At 44.9% G+C, this 19,938-nt stretch overlaps 1 protein-coding gene across 3 annotated transcripts in view; it reads left to right on the top strand.

The window, feature by feature from the left end:
* SELENOI (selenoprotein I) overlaps positions 1–19,938 on the top strand; it is a 41,457-nt gene that overhangs the window by 8,426 nt on the left and 13,093 nt on the right. For 2 of the 3 annotated variants that reach the window (XM_058668177.1, XM_004582652.4), the window contains exons 2-4: positions 15,835–15,903; positions 16,676–16,784; positions 18,905–18,979. In XM_058668177.1, coding sequence (XP_058524160.1) covers positions 15,835–15,903; positions 16,676–16,784; positions 18,905–18,979 — 253 coding nt within the window. Of the gene's footprint in view, positions 1–186; positions 459–15,834; positions 15,904–16,675; positions 16,785–18,904; positions 18,980–19,938 lie in introns of those variants that run through there. The other variant, XM_058668178.1, reaches the window with a different exon arrangement.

The raw sequence follows: 19,938 nt of genomic DNA, 5'->3' as shown, positions 1-19,938 counted from the left end.
ACCTGTTATCGGAAGTTTTTTTTGTCTATGTATCCATATATCCTTATGATAACATTTAACTTATTGATTAGGCGTAGTAGGAAATTGACAGTAACAACTACTAATAAAATAGAACAATTTTAACTATGTTGCAGTGAAAGTTATGTAAATACAATCTCTGTGCCCCTCAAAGTGTCTTGTACACACCCTTCTTGTGGATGAAGGAAGATGACAGCGTAGGTGACAAGAGGTGGTCATTATGACACAACCTTAGGTTACTCCTTAGGGGTTACTGGAGCATAAATACTGCCTGGGGTCTGCTGTTAAGAGAGCAAATGACGGGTGCTGGAATGGTTCACGCGCCTGCTGCGATGGAGTGAGATTTCATTACACTACTCAGAATAACACACAGCTTAAAACTTGAATTATTTATACCTGGAACTTTCCGTTTATTATTTTCTGGTAACAGTTAAGCACAGGTAACTGAACTACAGAAAGCAAAACTGCAAAAAAGGAGGGACCGTGGAACTAAGAACATTTCATTTATGGTTAGCTCTAATTGAGATGAACTAACTAGCTTTGGGGCTAATAGTAAAGGAACTTACATACTAGCAGTGTGCTCCTCAGGAGGTAACTTTATCTCTTTAACTAGATTGCCTTATTTGAAATGGTGTAGTACCTACTTTGTAGAGGCATAATGCTTGAGTGAATTAATACATTTTTTAAAGATCAATTTTTATTAAAAAGGCAGATTTACAAAGAGAAGGAGAGATAAAGTCTTCCATTTGATGATTTACTCCCCAAAAGGCCTCAAGCTAGAGTTGAGCTGTTCCGAAGCCAGAAGTCAGGACCTTTTTCTGGGTCTCTCACATGGGTGCAGGGTCCCAAGGACTTGGGCCATCCTGTGCTGCTTTTCCTAGACCATAAGCAGAGAGCTGGATTGGAATTGGAGCAGCTGGGACACAGACTGACTCTCATGTGGGATGCTGGTGCCATAGGGTGTAGGGTTAGCCAGTTGAGCCACGGTGCTGGGCCCTGGGTTGAGATTTCTAAAGTATGTGACACATAATTCTACATTAGTGAAAGTAAATCAGAAACAAACATGCCAGACATTTGTGCTTCCCTGGTTTTGAACATTAACTGATATGTAACATGTTCCCTCCTGCAGACATCCCAGGAGGAAGAGCAGGGGAAAGTATGCTGTAGTGAAGGGTCAGGGTTGCTGTTGGCAACGCCCACGTCGCCACGTACCCCGAGCCGAGCGGAGGGACTAGGGTTACAGCACAAGACAACACGCAGTACACAGAATGCCGATCGATGATAGATTGATCTTTATTGCAACTCCAGGCTTTCTTTTATACTCTCCCTAGCTCCTTCCAGTGTTTATCCAGTCCTCAAGGGGCCACCCTAAATCCTCGAGTTCCTCCCAGTAGTGGCCACCCTAAATCCCTTGAGTTCCTCCCAGTGTTTATCCAATCCTCTAGTGGCCACCCTAAATCCCTTGAGTTCCTCCCAGTGTTTATCCAATCCCTTGGCAGATAACTTGACAAATAGGAAGCAGGAACTTGCGGTTAAGCCAGTGGCTAGATGTATCAGGCCAAAATTGCTCATCCTGTTACCTCTGAGAAACAGGCTAAGCTGTGGAGTTAATCCTTGGGAGACCGGGGCCTGCATGGGGTTGCAACTTGCTGGGCAGATGGAAAGGGTCATGAGAGAGGCCTGTGTGTAGTTAAGGTCCCACAGATAGTCTTTGACTTCAATTTTTTTTTTTTCTAAAAGAATAAGAATTTGTTTTTGAACTTTAAAATCCCCTGGCCCCGATCGTATTGCTGGGCTTACTGATAGGATTTCTGGTAGCAGGCTTAGGCACCAGGGCCTCTACGTTCTGGGCTCCTTGTGATGGAGTCAGCTACCAGCAAGCTAGCCAGCCCAGCCAGGGGAGGATAGGTTTGATCTCCTTGGAAGCCTCATTCATATTTCTGGTAAAAAGCCACCAGAGCTTTGGCAGTGGCCTGGTGAGTAGTACAAACCTGAGCCACACAGCCACCACCCAGCACTCGGACCCGGGATACCACACCTGTGAGCTCCTGTGAGCTGTTCCCTACCCTGAAGCAGAGTAGGTTCCAGACCCTTGTATCACAGTGTAGTGTGTGGCTCAGTCATGTCCAGGGCATTTTATCAGACTGTCACTGCCCAACTTGTGGCACACCCTGGCTGAGCTGTCTCCTTGTACAGGAAGATCTGCATGGACTCTAGTGGGCCTTGGTTGCTATGGCTTATGGGCACAGAGCAGAGAGCATCTCCGTTGGGCACCTCAACCAGTAAAAGATTTTTTTCGTTCTTTTTGTAATCACATGCAATAACAGTAGGTTGGTCAGAGTGAATGGTTTTTCCTTTAAAGATGTTCTCCTATTTAAGTAACTGCTGTGGCTTCCATATGTTTATCATGTATTTGAGCTATAGATTTTTCTCATGAGGACTTCAAGTTCCTTCTCTAAATTACTCCACCTTTTGTCTTATCTTCTTATCTCTTGTTAAAGCTTACTTTCTTTAGCTTAGCAGGCAAACCTGTTTGTCTTCTAATTTGCATACATTTGTCTAATTACTCTAACTCTTCTGCCACACTGCTCTCTTTACTTGTTAGCAGATAAAAAAAGACGGTATTCACTGAAATGAGAACTGGGTGCTCAGTGAGTCATGTTCTCTGTGGGTGTAGTTCTTGAAGTCTTGGTTGATTAAAAAGTAGTTTAAAGAAACTTTCTGCTTCCAATTCCATTAATATATGCCTTCCCTGTTCTACCTTTTCATTTTAAGCTTAGATTTGGTGTTTTCCTATCTTAGCTTCCTGGTAGCACTGTGCCTGCATTTAGTGGACACTTAAGGAATACTTGCTGAGCTGTATTACACCTCTTGTTTGCAGGGCAGTGTTTAATGTCATGGGAAGGAGGTAGGTGTTACCCACTCAGTTGTGAGTAGTGGCTTTTCCTTCACCTTAGCAGCCAAGGGAAGCCCCCACGTGCTTCTGTTACTAGTGGTCCTCAAACATGAGCATGCATCAGACTTGCCTGGAGGGCTTGTTCCAGAGTGAATTGCTGGTTCCCACTCCTACAGTGTTTGAGTCTGTAGATCTGGAACAGTGTCCAAGAATTTGCATCCATTTTGGAGGCTGTACTTTGAGAACCGTGACATCAAAGAGAGATTCTATTACATTGCAATCTGAAGAGCAGTTAAGAAAACCAAGAAATAAACTTCAACAAGCAAGAGGCTGTATTATTGTAGTGTTCATGTGTTAGTTCTCAAATGTTAGGTAATCCTGACTTTAGAACTTCAGGATATCTCTAAAAAGAAGATACGAAAATGTATGCTAGAAGGTATATGGAAATACTCATTTCAAGACATTGGATCTAGGTAGTTTATGGTTGTAGTTGAGTCAGGATAGGGTAGTTTGGCTCAAAACAAGTGACAGTTTCATAGACATGCTCCAAAATTATTTGAATTTTATTAGAGTCAGAAAGGACTTAGTTCTTGCTACCACTCGGTACTCTAACAGCCCATATCACATTTCTGGTTCAGGTTCTTGGTGGTAATGTGCCCAGGAGGGCATCAGAAGATGGTCCAGCAGCTTGGGCCCCTGCCACTCCATTGGAGAGTTGGATGGAGCTCCTGGCTCCTGGCTTCAGTCTGGTCCAGATCAGGCTGTTGTGACCATTTGGGGAATGAAGCAGTGAATGGAAGATGGCTGTATCTCTTTCTGCCTCTACTCCTTCTCTCTGCGTTTCCCTCTCTTGTTCCTGCTCCATTTTTCAAATAAATACATACATAAAATTTTTTAAAGAGTTCTCAACTTGCTGCGACAGATGGTGCTTTGCAAGGGAATAGCACTGACAGGTTAAATTACACTGCTACTTTAATAGACATGCAAATGAGTTCTTACCTTTATTCAGATGTGCAAATATTCTGAATGTTTATTAAGTTTCTGCTTTGTGCCAGAAACAGAAAGGATCTGGTTGAGAAGCTTTTTTCATGCTCTCAACCCTTTGTGTCTTTGGGGTCAGTGAAGGCTCATATTTCTATGTGAAAATTAGCTCTTTTGGCTTCCTTGATATTTATTTTGTATTAACATTTTTTAAAATTTAGTGTCTAATCAGACACTTTGCATCTTTTTTTTGAAGTTTTATTTATCTGTATTTGAAAGGCAGATTTGCAGATGGAAAGAGAGACAGAGAGATAGCTTCCATCCACTGGTTTACTCCCCAAATGGCCGCTATGGTCAGAGCTGAGCAGATTGGGAGCCAGCAGCCAGGAGCCAGGAACTTCTTTCTGGGACTTCCACATGCTGGGTCCCCCACATGGGTGCTGGGTCCATCCTCAACTGCTCTCCCAGGCCACAAGTAGGGAGCTGGATTGAAAGTAGAACAGCCAGGACTAGAACCAGTATCCGTATGGAATGCTGGTGCTGGTGTGCCAGACCCTATATTAACAGTTTTTAATGATTGGGTTCCCTTGTAATTTTGTGTTTAAGTGACCTAACTTAGCTGGAGGGAGGGAAACTCATCTGGAAAATTGGAATATTCTTGCTCAAGAATTGACCTTGGTAGATGGTGGGACTCACATTGACCTTTGTGGGTTGTGATTTTTTTTTTTTAAAGATTTATTTATTTTATTACAAAGTCAGATATACAGAGAGGAGGAGAGACAGAGAGGAAGATCTTCCGTCTGATGATGCCGGGAACCAGGAACCTCTTCCAGGTCTCCCACGCGGGTGCAGTGTCCCAATGCATTGGGCCATGCTTGACTGCTTTCCCAGGCCACAAGCAGGGAGCTGGATGGGAAGTGGAGTTGCTGGGATTAGAACCGACGCCCATATGGGATTCCGGGGCGTTCAAGGCGAGGACTTTAGCTACTAGGCCTCGCCACCGGGCCCCGGGTTGTGATTTTTTTTCTTTTTAAAGATTTATTTATTATTTTTATTGGAAAGACAGATATGCATAGAGAAGAAGATACAGAGAGAAAGATCTTCCATCTGCTGGTTCATTCCCCAAGAGGCCTCAGCAGCTGAAGCTGAGCCGATCTGAAGCCAGGAGCCCAGAGGTTCTTCCGGGTCTCCCTCATGACTGCAGGGTCTCAAGGCTTAGGGCCGTCCTCCACTGCTTTTCCAGGCTACAAGCAGGGAGCTGGATGGGAAGTAGAGAAACTGGGATATGAACTAGCTCCTATATGGAATCCCGAGCATGTAAGACAAGGATTTAGCCACAAGGCTATCACTCCGGGCCCTATTTTATTTTTATTGGAAAGACAGATATACTGAAAGGAGATAGAGGGAGATACGGAGAGAGAGCTTTTGTTTGCTGGTTCACTCCCAAGTGGCCTCAACGACCAGAGCTAAGCTGATCTGAAGCTGAGAGCCAGGAGCCTTCTTCAGGTCTTCCATCAGGGTGGCAGGCTCCCAAGGCTTTGGGGCATCCTCTACTGCGTTCCCAGGCCACAAGCAGGGAGCTGGATGGGAAGTGGAACAGCCAGGACACAAACCGGCGCCCATATGGGATCTCGGCAGGCATAAGGTGAGGTTTTAGGCACTAGGCTACTGCTCCAGGCCCTGTGGGTTGTGAATTTGTAAAGACTTTATGCCTAAGCCCAATTGAATAATGATAGCTGTCCTCAGGATTGACCCTAGTACCACATACCATGCTAACAGTTGTGCTTCATTTTACACAGGGAGGGGGGAAAAGCCCTTTGTGGCTTCTAATGGCTCCTGCCATTCTTTGGCTGTGGCTTTCTCCCTCTGTCTCCTCATCCACTTGGTTGTCATGGTACTCGGTATGGCTTGTGGTTCTTCACTTGTTCTCTCATGCTAGGCTTTAGACATGGTAAACACAGAAAACCTCTGAGTTGTGTTTCTCTTCCCTGTGTCTAGCACTGACCCTGGCAGAATCCAAGGCATTCAGTCATGAATGTCTAGCTCCCTCCATGAATGAAGAATGATATTCCTTATTTCCCAATTTGGGCTGAAGTAAAAAGAAACAAAGTTTGAAGTGTTAGAGTGTTGGAGAGGGTCAAGGAATGGAAGACAAATGCTTCAGTTTTTTTTTCTTCTCCTCTTGCAGGAGGGCGAGTTGTCAAAGTACATTAACACCCAGGATTGGGAGATGGTTATGTGATGGCTTTAGAGACCTGTATGTGACTCAGCCTGGCCTGCTGCTAGTCCCACCTCTCAATGATGCATGCAGTAGCCTTGCCCAGCCTGCCTCATCCCCAGCCCTCATGTGACCTGGCCTGCAACCTGTCCTGACTCTCACTTATGCCAGTGTGTGTTGCAGCCTTGCCCAGCCCTGTCTGCTCCCAGCCCCGGTTGTCGTGCTAACCGCAGGGAGCTGTGGCCTAGCAGGGGAACTCTGCAAGTTCCCTTACCAGCCAGCTTCCAGATCCGGATCTCACTTGTGCTGTGGGCTGTGCCAGGTTGGGTGAGGTGCAACACATACTGGCAGGAGCTGAGACTGGGCAATGGCAGACTGGTCTGAATTACCCTCTGGCATGTCCAACATCTGGGGCTCAGAATGAATCTGATAGGGGAACTAAGGGGAATCTCCTGCTAAGCTGCAGCACCCACTGATGAGTACAAGAGATGGGGCTGTGGGCAGACTGGGCTGGGCAAGGCTGCGGCACCCATCAGTATGTGTGTGGGCTGGGTGTGAGGGTGGGCCAGACTGGGATAGGCCACAGTAATCCCTGGTGCTCGCAAGAGCTGGAATCGGTATGGACTAGGCTGGGCTAGGCCATGGTGCCTGCCAGGTTACATGAGATGCTTTCTAGTTTGGCAAAATGTTACCTAAAGTAATTCTTGCTTTCACTAAGTCTTATGAAAACCTTTTCTTGTGTAGAAGATTGATATGGTTACTGTAAATGACATTGCAGTTTTTATACCCAAGTACTAGCAGCAATCTTGAAGGAAATATAAGTTCTACCCTGATTAGCACATATATATATTATATATATACATTACATATATATATTACATATATATATTACATATATATATATATATATATATTTAGAATGGCAAATTTACAGAGAGAGGGAGAGACAGAAAGATCTTCCATCTGCTAGTTCACTCCCAAGTGGCTGCAAGGAGCTGATCCAAAGCCAGGAGCCAGGAGCCTCCTTCAGGTCTCCCATGCGGGTGCAGGGTCCCAAGACTTCGGACCTTCACTGCTTTCCCAGGCCACAAGAAGGGAGCTGGAAGGGAAGTGGAGCAGCCAGGACATGAACTGGCGCCCTTATGGGATCCCAGTGCATGCAAGGCCCTTAGCTACTTAGCCACTAGGCCATGATGCCAGGACCTCCTGATGGCATTTTTATAGAGTTGTTACGGGGAGGCGTTATTAGCATAGACAGACTTACATGCTGTGTTTCCTTTGGGAGTGTAGCTGCTTTCTTAGAAAACTGAGTTAGGATTTGAAGAAATTCTGAGAGGAAAATGGGTCAACTCTAATAAGAATGGCAAATGTGTTCTTATTGTTATCTTAGTTCCTAGCATTCAGCCTCACAGTAACAGAGAGCAGGATGATTTAGCAGTTTGTACTTAAAGTCTTGATGGGCTTGGATGACTGTAAAGTTGATTTTGTTGCCCCAGGAAATTAGCATCTTGAGCAGCATATGTTGTTGAGAAAGAGGGGCTTATTGGCAGATTTTCATTCTCATGCAACACTTCCAAGTTCCTTTGCCATGGATCACACCTCTGCCAGTTTAACAAGAATTAGGTTGTCTGGAGCAGGAATTGTCAGACTAAAAGTGCCCATGCCACCTGTTTTTGTAAATAAATTTTGTTGGAACACAGCCTTGTCCTTTTGTTGACATGTTTTCTGGGACTGTTCTGTTGGAATGGCGGTGCTGCATTTTTGTTACAGAGACCATAGGGACTACAGAACCGAAAATTTTGGTCCTTTCTAGAAAAGCTACCCCACCTTCTGGTCTGGTGAACCAGACTTAGATGAGGGAGATTGAAACTATAGTTTGGGGATTTATTTATTTATTTTAAAAATTATTTGTTTTTTGAGAGGCAGAGTTTTGAAAGTGAGAGCAAGTAGATACTGCTATCCATTTATCACATGACTAGGGCTGGTGCTGAGGTCAGGAACCTGAAGGCAACAATGTGGGTCTCGTGGGTCATGGGTGTCCAATTACTTGAGCTGTTGCTGTTGCCTCCCAGGGTTTGCACTAGCAGGAAGCTGGAGCTCAGGGTCTCTAATATAGATTAAAGGTGTTGGTGGGTCTCAGGACGGGGCGTCTCATGCCTGGATCCCAGACGCCAGCCACCATGTGCACGTGGTGAGCTGTCCCCGGGCCTGCCTGGGATCCAGGGGCTGCTCCCTTTGGGGTGAGTACACCGAGTGGGAAGATCTCTGTGACTGGGCAGGTCCGGGGCCCACCCTCCGCCCTCATTGGGCAGTGAATGGGATTGGGGAGGGGTGCAACCTTGGGCCTGGGGGTTTAAACTTCCAGCAGCCTCCCGGCTGCTGGTGGGTCTCAGGATGGGGCGTCTCATGCCTGGATCCCAGATGCCAGCCACCACGTGCACGTGGTGAGCTGTCCCCAGGCGGCCAGTGCGCCATTTGGTGCCAGGCTCTGCCTGCTTGCCGCCCGGCCGGGCAGCTCTGGGGTTTTGGTTCCTTGAATTGCTGCTTAGGTTGCTCCAGATTGAATCCACTGTGCTTCTGGATCGTGAATCAAACGTAAAGATTCCCAATGACAGTAACTCTTCCTTTGAAGAACTTGTGGTCACTGAACAATGCTGACCACCAAACACCAGTCCATGCAAAAGCTATGGCTCGGGGCTTGTTCAGTAGAATCATATCCTGTTACCTGACATGATGATGGATCAGGAGAAGGGTCACATTATGCAAGGCCATTACACTAACTAGCACTCAAGAACCATATCTGGGGGTAGATTCTGTGGGTGATGTGTGGGCCAAACCCTCTGGAAATTCTAGCCCCACTGGTTAGCTCAAGAGTTGGGGTGGTAATGGACTAAGCTGGATGTGACCAAGGAACCTGCCATCAATCACAGGTAAAGGAACTGACAACAGTCTGGACTGGTCAAGGCAGCAGCACCTGAAAGTGCATCCTGAATAGGGTGTAGGGCGGGCTGGACTTCAACGTTCATCAGCTCATACAAGGCCAAATGGAAGGCCAGACTTTGCCGGAAACTGGCCTAAAACCCACTGGCATGTATGAGAACTGGGTCTGGGAGTGGATTAAGTAGAGGAACTTGGGGAACTCCCCTGGAGAGTCATAGCTCTTGCTGGTGAACATGTGGTCCAGATCTGGGGGTCAGACACGCTGGGCAAAGTAACTCCAACAGCTGGCTAATGTATGAATTGGTAATGGAACAGGGTAGACCGGGCAGGACTGAGCAAACCTTAGCCCACAAGCTTAGCCCACAAGCGAAACTAGAGACCAGCACAGGGCATGCCGAGCTAGGCTCTTGCACCTACTGGTCTGCGTGAGTCAAGGATGCTAAGCCACAGTGTCTAAGGCAGAGGTCGGGACAGGTGAGGGGCTGAGCCAAGCTGAGTCAGAGCAACCACTGGCATGTGTGTGATCTACAGCTGGGAAGAGGCCCAGTTGGGGAGCTAAGGGACACCCTAACTGGGTTGAGGTTCCCACCAAGGGGTGCGTGGGCTGGAATGGGGGCTGCGTTCTAACCAGGATACGGTTGTAGTCTCCCTTGGAACAAGTGTGGACTGGGACTGGACACACCTAGCCGGGCCAGACTCCAACACCCTCTGGTGTTCTGGAGGACCAGGGTAGATGTGGGATGGACTAGGCTAGGTCTCAACCCCTACTGAGCCATGTGTGAGCTGTATGTGGTTATGGACAAACCATGGCTGGGCTGAGACATCCAACAGCAAGAATCAGATTGGGTTGAAGGCCAGTCAGGAAAAGCCACTGCACTGTTCCTGCGAGGACAGGAGGTGAACTGAGTAGGACTGGCTCATGGACCCCCTGGTATACGCGAAATCGGGCATTGGGAGAGGTTCTGATGGAGGAGCCTGGGCAACTGCTCTGGCAGGACACAGACCCTGCAGGCAAGCACAAGAAGCATGAAAGGAAACAGCCCAGAACAGGCCATGGAAAGTTTCCCACTGGCATACATTTGACTTGGGTCGGGAGCAGACCAGGCTGAATCAGTTCACGTTATCCACTGGCAAATCCGAGCACTGGAACAGAGTGTGGGTTGGGTTGGGTTAGGTCGTGACAAAAACCAGTGCACAATACGGAATGCCAATGTGAGGTTGCCTGCGCTGGATGTGACCACAGCGCTCAAGAGCACAGCACACATGAGAACCAGGAAGGGAGGGGGCGGAGCCTTTAGGGGAATAAGGGGGAGTTACCTTGCATAGCTACTCCCACTGGAGAGTGTGAGCTGGGATGCGAGCTGGGATGCGGGCAGACCAGACTAGGCAGGGCTACAACACCTGTGGGCCTCATGTGGACTAGATCAGGGAAAATCCAGGCCAGGCTGATTAATCCTACAGGTATAAACAAAATTAGAGTGGGTGAGGGTTGTTTGAGCTTAGCCACAGCATCAGCTGGCAGAAGCTGGCACTGGGGGCTAATTCTGTCAAGTCAAACCACAGAACTACCTGGAGAGTGCATAATCTGGGAGTGGGAGAGGCCTTGGAGGGAAATAGTGGGCTCCTCTCTCTTGGGTTACCACTCCCACTGGAGGTCACGAAAACTAGGACAGGGGCTGGGGTGGTAGACAGACACCCAACAGCATCTGTGTGGGCTGCATAGTTGAGCTGGTTAGATGGAACTAGGCTTTAATACCCATTGACATGTATGAGAGCCGAAGGGGATGTGGGACAGAGACTGGACAAGTCTGCTACACATACTGGCAAACCAGGGCAGGGGGTGGGCCTGGTGGGGGTTATTGTGGGTCGTTCTGACTAGGCTGCAGCTCCCACTGGTTTATGTGAGGGCTGAGTGTGTGCTGGGCAGGAGCCAGGCTGGACTGCAATACCCATTGGTTCTAGTGGAAGTCAGGGTTGAAAACAGCACCAGCCCAGCAATTGCAACCACCAGCTGATCGGGGTGATGGACTGTGCTGGGCCCTGTGCTTGCTAGTACATACAAGAATCTGGTGTGTGAACGCCTCAGACAAAGTTTCTTTGGAGATCTTTCCAATCAAAATGCTGGACTCAGAACCCTAACCCAGAAGGGACAGAGGACAGAACAAGTCAATCAACCACTTCAGCTATATGTTGGCAGTGAAAAGCTGGGCAAAATGGAGACTCTATGATGGATTATGTGATTTAGTAGATTCTTCAACGACCTCATTGTGCTTGGAGTGGCAAGCTTGGCAGAGATTCATAGCTGGTGAACCATCAAAACCGCTTGAGCAAGACCCTCAGAGCATGCCCCACCTCCGCGACGTGGGGTGGGTTGGAAACTGGGTGGGCCTTCCCCCTTAACATCCCTTTTTAAACATGAAGGAAACAATATGGACCTAATCGTCTTACCCACTTTCCTATAGCCCTTGAACCCTTTTACCCTAATTAACTATGTAAAGATTGTCAAAAATATAATAAAAAAATGAAAAAAAAATAGATTAAAGGTGTCTGACTGCCTGGCTGAAAGCTTGTTCTGGCTCTCTGGTTTTGCCTTAGGTTGGTTATCTCAAAATCAGGTTATGATGTTATGATATTCAGTCATTTTTTTCAGGGTGCTAGCTTGGCCTACTAGTGGTCAAGTCAAGCACAGCACACTGGGCTTTCTTGGTGGTTTACCTGGTGTTAAGTTTCCTCCTGCATGCCAAATATGAGTCCAATGGAAAACAAGCATTAATATCCTAAGTCTAGTTTAAGTCACAACTTTAAAAGTTTACATTCTTTTTTTCCATGCATGTGGGAGATGTAGATAATTATTCCTTTGTTGATTCATAAGACATTTTAGAGCGTCCTTGTTCATAGAGAGTGATATGTGACTTTGAAAAGTACTGAGGTGTAAACAGCCAGAGCAGAGGAACCGCAAGTATTATGTGCCACCTTTTGTATTCTCATGTTAATCTTTCTTATTATACTTGAACTTATTGGCTGAAGCCCAGTTAGGTAAACTGACCTTCTTGTGTTTAGTTCCATATTCTTTTCTTACTTCTGTTGTTCTCCTAAAGTGGAGATTTAGAATTAATACTCCAGAATTGAAAAAGGGCAGCTTTTCAAATCAAAATACCATTTATAAAAGAACCTCTTTCAGATCTGAGTTAAAGTATGGGAAGCAGCTGAATGAGACTCTTTGAGAAAACATTTGAATTAAGAACATTGTACTTTGTGTGCCGTATTAGCTGTTCATGTGATATCTTAAATTATTTTTCTCTGATCTGAATTTCTTTCAAGTTTGTACTTGCAGTAGATGGTGGGCTTGAGGTGGGCGGTTTTGCGGTGTGTCTGACTTACTGCGCATGCTTCTAGGTGCAGGTTTTTATGAAGTGGGGGAAGATGGGCCCTCCCACCTTCTCAGTATCAACCTTTTGGGATTTGTGTTTTTCCAGATCCTTAAATCTGAGCCTTCAGTTCATAGTTTTGTCTACGTAGGACTCCATCCTGCAGAAGTTATGTTGCAGTGATAGTATGTGGGAAAGCTCCACAAACTGTAGATGCCAAGCAAGCAAAAGCTGAAAGCTTACTGAGAATTCAAAGTTTAATCGCACAGCGATGCTAATTTTGGTAGACTCCTGCAGTGTCTGGGTGGATTGTAACAGCTTCTCGCTGTGGCCAGCAGAAGCAGAAGCAAACCAAAACCATGTTCTTCATCGTCATTTTCTTTCCATCTGTCTCAGTTTTTGTTTTGTTGTTGTTCCCACTATCCTCTTTTAGTCAAATTGAGTTGATAAAGTGGAGGGACCTCAGACATGGAGTCTGTTAAACAAAGCTGTCTTACTGGTTAAGATTTTACTAACAGGTTTTGTTTTGAAGATTTATTTATTTTTATTTGAAAGGCAGATTTTTTTCTTCTTTTTTTTTTTAAAGATTTACTTTTTTTTTATTACAAAGTCAGATATACGGAGAGGAAGAGAGAGAGAGAGGAAGATCTTCCATCCGATGATTCACTCCCCAGGTGAGCGCAAAGGCCGGTACTGTGCCAATCTGAAGCTGGGAACCAGGAACCTGCTTCGGGTCTCCCACACAGGTGCAGGGTCCCAAAGCATTGGGCCGTTCTCGACTGCTTTCCCAGGCCACAAGCAGGGAGCTGGATGGGAAGTGGAGCTGCTGGGATTAGAACCGGCGCCCATATGGGATCCCGGCATGTTCAAGGCAAGGACTTTAGCTACTAGGCCACGCCGCCGGGCCCCAGATTTTTGAATGAAAGAAAGACACAGAGAGGTATTCCAAACACTGGTTCAATTCTCAAACGGCCACAATGGCCAGCATTGAGCTGATCCAAAGCTGGGAGCCAGGAGCTTCTTGCTGGTCCCCCATATGGGTGCAGGGCCCAAGGATTTGGTTATCCTCTGCTTTCCCAGGTTGTAAGCAGACAGCTGGATTGGAAGCAGGGATATGATCCAGCACCTACATGGGATGTTAGTGCTTGAGCAGAGGATTAGCCTACTATACCACCTCCTCCCAACCACACTCTTACCACTTAAATCACATTTTAAAAAAAGATTTATTTATTTATTTATTTTAATCAAAGTCAGATTTACAGAGTGGAGAGACAGAAAGATCTTCTGTCTCCTGGTTCTCTCCCCCAAGTGGCTGCAAAGGATGGAGCTGAGTGAATCCCAAGCCAGGAGCCAGGAGCTACTGCCAGTTCTCCCACACAGATGCAGGCTCCCAAGGCTTTGGGCTGTCCTCGACTGTTTTCCCAGACCACAAGCACGGAGCTGGAAGGGAAGTAGAGCAGCTGAGATATAAACCAGCATCAATATGGGATCCTGGCTCACACAAAGTGAGGACTTTAGCCAATAGGTTACTGTGCTGGGCCCTTAAATTACATTTTAGACTTGAAACATTAAAACTGTTTCCTGAGGTTTTTGAAGATTTTATGAATTCAAAAATGAATTTTGATAATTAATTACAATTTTTAAAAATATTAGAGGGGCCCGGTGTGGTTGCCTAGAGGTTAAAGTCTTCACCTTGCAGGCACCAGCATCCTATATGGGCAGGAGTTCCTATCCCAGCTGTTCTGCTTCCCATCCAGCTCCCTGCCTGTGGCCTGGGAACGCAATCAAGAATGTCCTAAAGGCTTGGGACCCTGCATCTGTGTGGGAGAACCGGAAGAAGCTCCGGTTCCTGGCTTTGGATCGATTCAGCTCTGGCTGATGTGACCACTTGGGGAGTAAACCAGCAGATGGAGGATCTTTCTGTTATTCTGCCTTTCAATTAAAAAAAAAAAATCGATGCTAGGGTAGGTGTTTTGTGCAATGGTTGTGATGCCGACATCGCACATAAGAATGCCTGGGTTGAATCCTGGCTTTATTTCTGGTTCTGGCCTCCTGGTGTGGTGCCTGGCCTAGGAGGCAGCAGTTGATATCTCAAGTAATGGGACCCTGTCCCTCATGTGGGACACAGATTGAAGTCTTGGCTTGTGGCTTGGCACTGGCTATTGAAGTACAAAACATAACCATGTGCAGCTGTGTTACAGCTGTGTTACAGCAAGCTAAGCCTCCACTTGGGGTGCTGGCATCTCACATGGGTGTCAGTTTCAGTCTCAGTCCCAGGTGTACCACTTTTGACCCAAATCCCGGCTGTTGTTTGGGAAAGTGTCAGAGGCTGGCCCAAGTCTTTGGGTCCCTTCACCCTTGTGGGAAACTTGGAAGAAGCTTCTGGTTCCCAACTCCAGTCATTGGTGGCCATTTGGGAAGTGAAGCAGTAGATGGAAGATCTCTGTGTCTCTACTCTCTCTGTATCTCTGCCTTTTCAATTAAAAAAAATTAAGTGCTTTACTGATTTAATATCATTAAAATGTTAGATGGATTTATTAGCCCAGATACCACTGTGAATTCATTGAGAATCTTTTATCAATTTTGTGTCTCTTTTCCCCTTTATCTGGAAGAGTGTTTTTAAGCTCCAGGTACTGCTGTATATATATGTTGTGAGTTTTACATATTTGTATATGTACATCTATTAGAATTTCCTTTAGATTGTTACTAAATAGAACAATCATTGGAAAATAAGCTTCATTACCATACAGTCATAACCTGTTCATCTTCCTTTGCTTATTTGTGGGATCTGTTTTCCTGCTATGGGAAGATCTGTCAATTCTTCTATCCTTGCATGTTTTAATAGTTAATACTTAGCTTGCCCTGCAGAATAGGTGCTGTTTAAGCACTTATTATATGTTGTTAAGTTGCCTAATCCTTATGGCAATCACCTGACGTAAGGGTTCTGATGTTCAGTTTGTAGGTGAAGAAACTGAGAGGTTAAATAACTTGGCCAAGGTCGTGTGTGACCAGTGTGTGAATACATAACTAATGAGAACCTGCAAGCAATACAAATGCAAAGCCTGTAATACTGTAAATGGTGATCACGAGGGAGGAGTGAGGCAGTGGGTGTCCTAATCGTGGCGACCTTGCGTGGGTATGTGTCTGGAACAACTGCTGTGTGATTGGAGTCAGCCTTTAGGGCCTTCTCTAAGACCCTCTGGCTCTCCCCACGGCGGGTACATGGGGAGACGAGGGCCTGGACTGACAGTCTCTGCCCCATTGACTTTGCTGTTCTGTTACCCAGATGAGCATATCACACAAACAGATGCATTCCCTGGGTTGTTTCTGTGCTATTATTGTCTTTGAAGAAGTAACGTTTTATATGTTAGTATGCCAGGGTTCATTGCATATTTGATTTCTTCTCTTCACAGTACAGCGCTGTGGATACCAACCCACTCTCTCTGTATATCATGCATCCGTTTTGGAACACTATAGTAAAGGTAAGATGTTCTATATGCATGTACTGATTGATTTACCAAGTGTTAAATATTTTTTTAATCTATTTTAATGAGTGTTTCAGATGCAGTCCATGCAGTTGGAAGCCACCCTTTCTTCCCTTAGTCACATACCTTTTGATTTATCTCTTTCCTGAGATTTGTCATTTCTGTAAAATACCTTTTAACGTTTTCTGGAATAGGGGCCCGGCGGCGTGGCCTAGCAGCTAAAGTCCTCGCCTTGCACGTGCCTGGATCCCATATGGGCGCCGGTTCTAATCCCGGCAGCTCCACTTCCCATCCAGCTCCTTGCTTGTGGCCTGGGAGGGCAGTCGAGAACGGCCCAATGCTTTGGGACCCTGCACCCATGTGGGAGACCCGGAGCAGGTTCCTGGCTCCTGGCTTCAGATTGGCACAGCACCGGCCTTTGCGCTCACTTGGGGAGTGAGTCATCGGACGGAAGATCTTCCTCTCTGTCTCTCCTCCTCTCTGTATATCTGACTTTGTAATAAAAATAAATAAATCTTTAAAAAAATTTTTCTGCAATAAATGATTGTAAAACCTTGTTTATGTTTAAAATGAAGACAGCAGCTAGAAGAAAGAGATGTCTGTTTCTATCCACTAAAGATTATTGTTTACATTTTAACATATACAACTCCTGCATATGGTCTTTCAAATTTTTTGTTTTCATTCTATTTCATTATGACTTAAATTTGCATGTGTGTATATTTGTTGGAGATTCCTCTGATTGTTTTTTAAATTGTTTTGAAAAAAACAGGTATTTCCTACTTGGTTGGCTCCCAATCTGATAACCTTTTCTGGATTTCTGTTGGTTGTATTCAATTTTCTATTTATGGCCTACTTTGATCCCGACTTCTATGCTTCAGGTAAGAATATTCAGTACAAAACTGTGAGTGTCGGAAAAGTATGAGATGCGCTTAGCTGTTTTCTGGTTCTAGTAAGGTGATTGTATTTCTGCCAAGGCTTGGATCTGAAAGTGGTAGATGAGGTATCAGACTGTATGTGGAAGGTGTTTTTGTTTTTTCTTTCTTTTCTTTTTTTTTTTTTTTTTTTTTTTTTAGTTTGTTTATTTGTTTTTGGAAAGGCAGATTTCCAGAGAGAAGGAAACAGAGAAAGATCTTTCATGTGCTGGTTTTCTCCTAAGATGACCACCAAGGCTGGAGCTGGGCCATCATGAAGCCAGAAGCCAGGAGTCAGGAGCTTCCTCCAGGTCTCCCATGCGGGTGCAGGGTCCCATGGCTTTGGCAATCCTCTAATACTTTCCCAGGACACAAGCAGGGAACTAGATGGGAAGTGGAGCAGCTGGGACATAAGCTGGCACCCATATGGGATCCTGGTACATGTAAGGCGAGGACTTTAGCCACTGAGCCTTCGCACTGGGTTCTGTACATGGGAAGTTGTATTTGCATGATGCTGTGTGTATTTCTTTTAAGTCCTGTCAGTTACAGGAATGTGTTTTCCTTTTGTAGCCTTGGAAGAAAAAAATTCCTTGTTTTCTGAGTAGCATTCATTCCCTCTGTTCAGCCCCTCTACTTGTCTTTGATGGCTCCCGTGTTCTTAGATCGTGAATAGTTATTGGCAGAAGTGTGAGTCTTTTCTGGGAAAAAAAGGAAGGATGTGTCAGCCTGTTCCCACCCTCTGTTTGAGTATCTTTGACATCCATTCCCATCTTACACCGTCTGATGCCCAGCTTCTGCTGCAGGTCCTAAGAGACAGTCTGGAGTGTATTTCTGCTGGGAACGATAATGGAAGACAGTTTATTTTTATTGCTCAGTCAGTTGATTAAAAATAACAGGGAGATGAGTATTTTTTTTTTACCTTCTAAGATACAAATTTCTTTTCCAAGAGGAAAGCTTATAAATAATGGAGTCGGTTTATCTGTGGAGTTCAACAGATTAATGCTCTGACTTGGAGACATTAATATCATTGACAACATTGTTTTCATAGGAAAATCTGAGGTTTTAGACACTTAGAACTTGGATAGTGTAGATATTGAGACTATATATATACACATATGTATACTAAACGTTGACAACTGAAGTTTTTAGCTTTAACTTCTGTGCATGTAATACAATGGTAATTCAAATCCTAAATATCAGTGTTACAGGAAAAGAAAATCATAAAATGCTACATAAATAATAAATGAGATTGAATTTTAGGAAGCATGGTATGAGTATTATGTTTTTGTTGTTGTTTTTTAATCCTAGTACATCCCAAGAATTATGTTCGTAACTAGAAGTATGTTTTCCTCTGATTTTCCTTAAGTAAGATTATTTATCTAATAAACTAAGTACTAAATACATGTACATGTTGAGAAGTGTGTTTTTTCAAATAATAGAACATGAAGGACTAAATTGTCTAGTCTTGGGAAACACAAGCCAGGAGTGGTTAATAATGCATTCAAGGTCACAGTGCTGGTTGGGTAGAACCCCTACTTCTTAATTCTCAGTTCTTTTATCAAAGCAGGACAACTTGCAGTACAGATATTTCAGAGTGATTGTGATACCTAAAGTGTCCAGTTGAGACACTGAATCTATATCCAAATTGAAAGAACTTTTTAGCTAATTATGAGTATAGTGAAAAAATATAGGATAGTGGCTCCATGCGTGTTTGTAGTACAGTCATAAACAAGAATTAGATTGAATGCAGTCATTTTATATATAGGAATAATTTCCAAGTGAAGGTGAACACTGAAAGCTCAGAATAGATGTGTACTGTCTAGGAGAGACTGGGCAGCTACTTTGATTTTGTCAGTTTACTGATGTACTTGAGTATTTACCTAGTTCCGCATTCAAAATATACTGTTAAGTACTTTACCTTCTCATTTACAAACAGAAACCTTTTTTTTTTTTTTTTTAAAGTTTGTGCTTGTACATATTTGTACAGGTTTATGGGATAGAGTGATGACGTGGAAATCTTTGAGAATGTGCTGTGATCAGCTGTGTTGTCCTTAGACTGTATTGAGCTGAGTGTGTTTGCTTTGCAGCACCAGGTCATGAGCATGTGCCTGACTGGGTCTGGATTGTAGTGGGCATCCTCAACTTCATAGCCTACACTCTCGGTAAGCAATTGCTGAATGCTTGGTCTTTATATGGGGGCTCTGCAAAGAGAGTAACCAGATGCAGTAGCATCTTTTATGCTTAGCTTTTAACTAGACTTGTGACTGTTGTATTCAAACTGATAAAGTATTTTTGGTTTTTCTCAGTAAGATATATTATCATACGTTGTTAGGGATGTACAGAATAAGGTAGGTGTTGGATACACTCTTACTTAGAGGCCAGATCTGGCCCATTGCCTCTTTTTGTAGGAAAAGTTTTACTGGGATGCAGCTGTGCTTGCTCCTTTCCATATTTTCTGAGGCTCTTTCCCTGTAATATGGGCATTATTGTGTAGTCATAGCACAGACCATGTGGTCCACACACCCTAAAAGATGCCTCTGGCCTTTAGCAAAAATGTTTGTCAACCTCTGGAATAAGTTGTCATTTTTGCCATAAGTTTGAGAGAGAGAGATACAGTAATGTGAGTGGAAGCACAATAGAAGCACAGTTAAGAAGGGATCAGTTGCTAGTAGGTACCATTGGATTGAGTTTCTTGGCATTGCCATGAGGATCTCCTGCAACACTTCAGTTTCAGTGTCTGAGGCTGTACTCTGGACTGGGCAGGGTGCCCCCATCCCACATCCGAGCTCCTATTTCCCGCTTTCTGCAAACGCAAGCCCTTGCAGGCTGCAAGTAGTGGCTCAAGGGCTTACGGGCCTGCTACCCACAGGGAAGACCTGGACCAAGTTCCAGGATCCTGGCTTCATCCTGGCCCAACCCCCATTGTTGTGGGTATTTAGGGAGCTAACCAGTAGCTGGGAGCTCCCTTTCCCTCACCCTCTCTACATTTTTTCTATTGTGTTTTACTTCTTTATTTGCCTGCCTTCCTTCTATTAATACTACCGCTCTCTTGGTTATCTTACTGAGAACTTTGGAGATAGTCTTCTTCTTCTTAGTTCTGCATCTTATCTTCTGCTGTGTT

The sequence above is a fragment of the Ochotona princeps genome, chromosome 8, assembly GCF_030435755.1.
Source record: "Ochotona princeps isolate mOchPri1 chromosome 8, mOchPri1.hap1, whole genome shotgun sequence".
NCBI classification, from domain to species: domain Eukaryota; kingdom Metazoa; phylum Chordata; class Mammalia; order Lagomorpha; family Ochotonidae; genus Ochotona; species Ochotona princeps.
The sequence above is the reverse complement of the archived record's forward strand: the minus strand, read 5'-3'. Positions and strand labels throughout refer to the sequence as shown.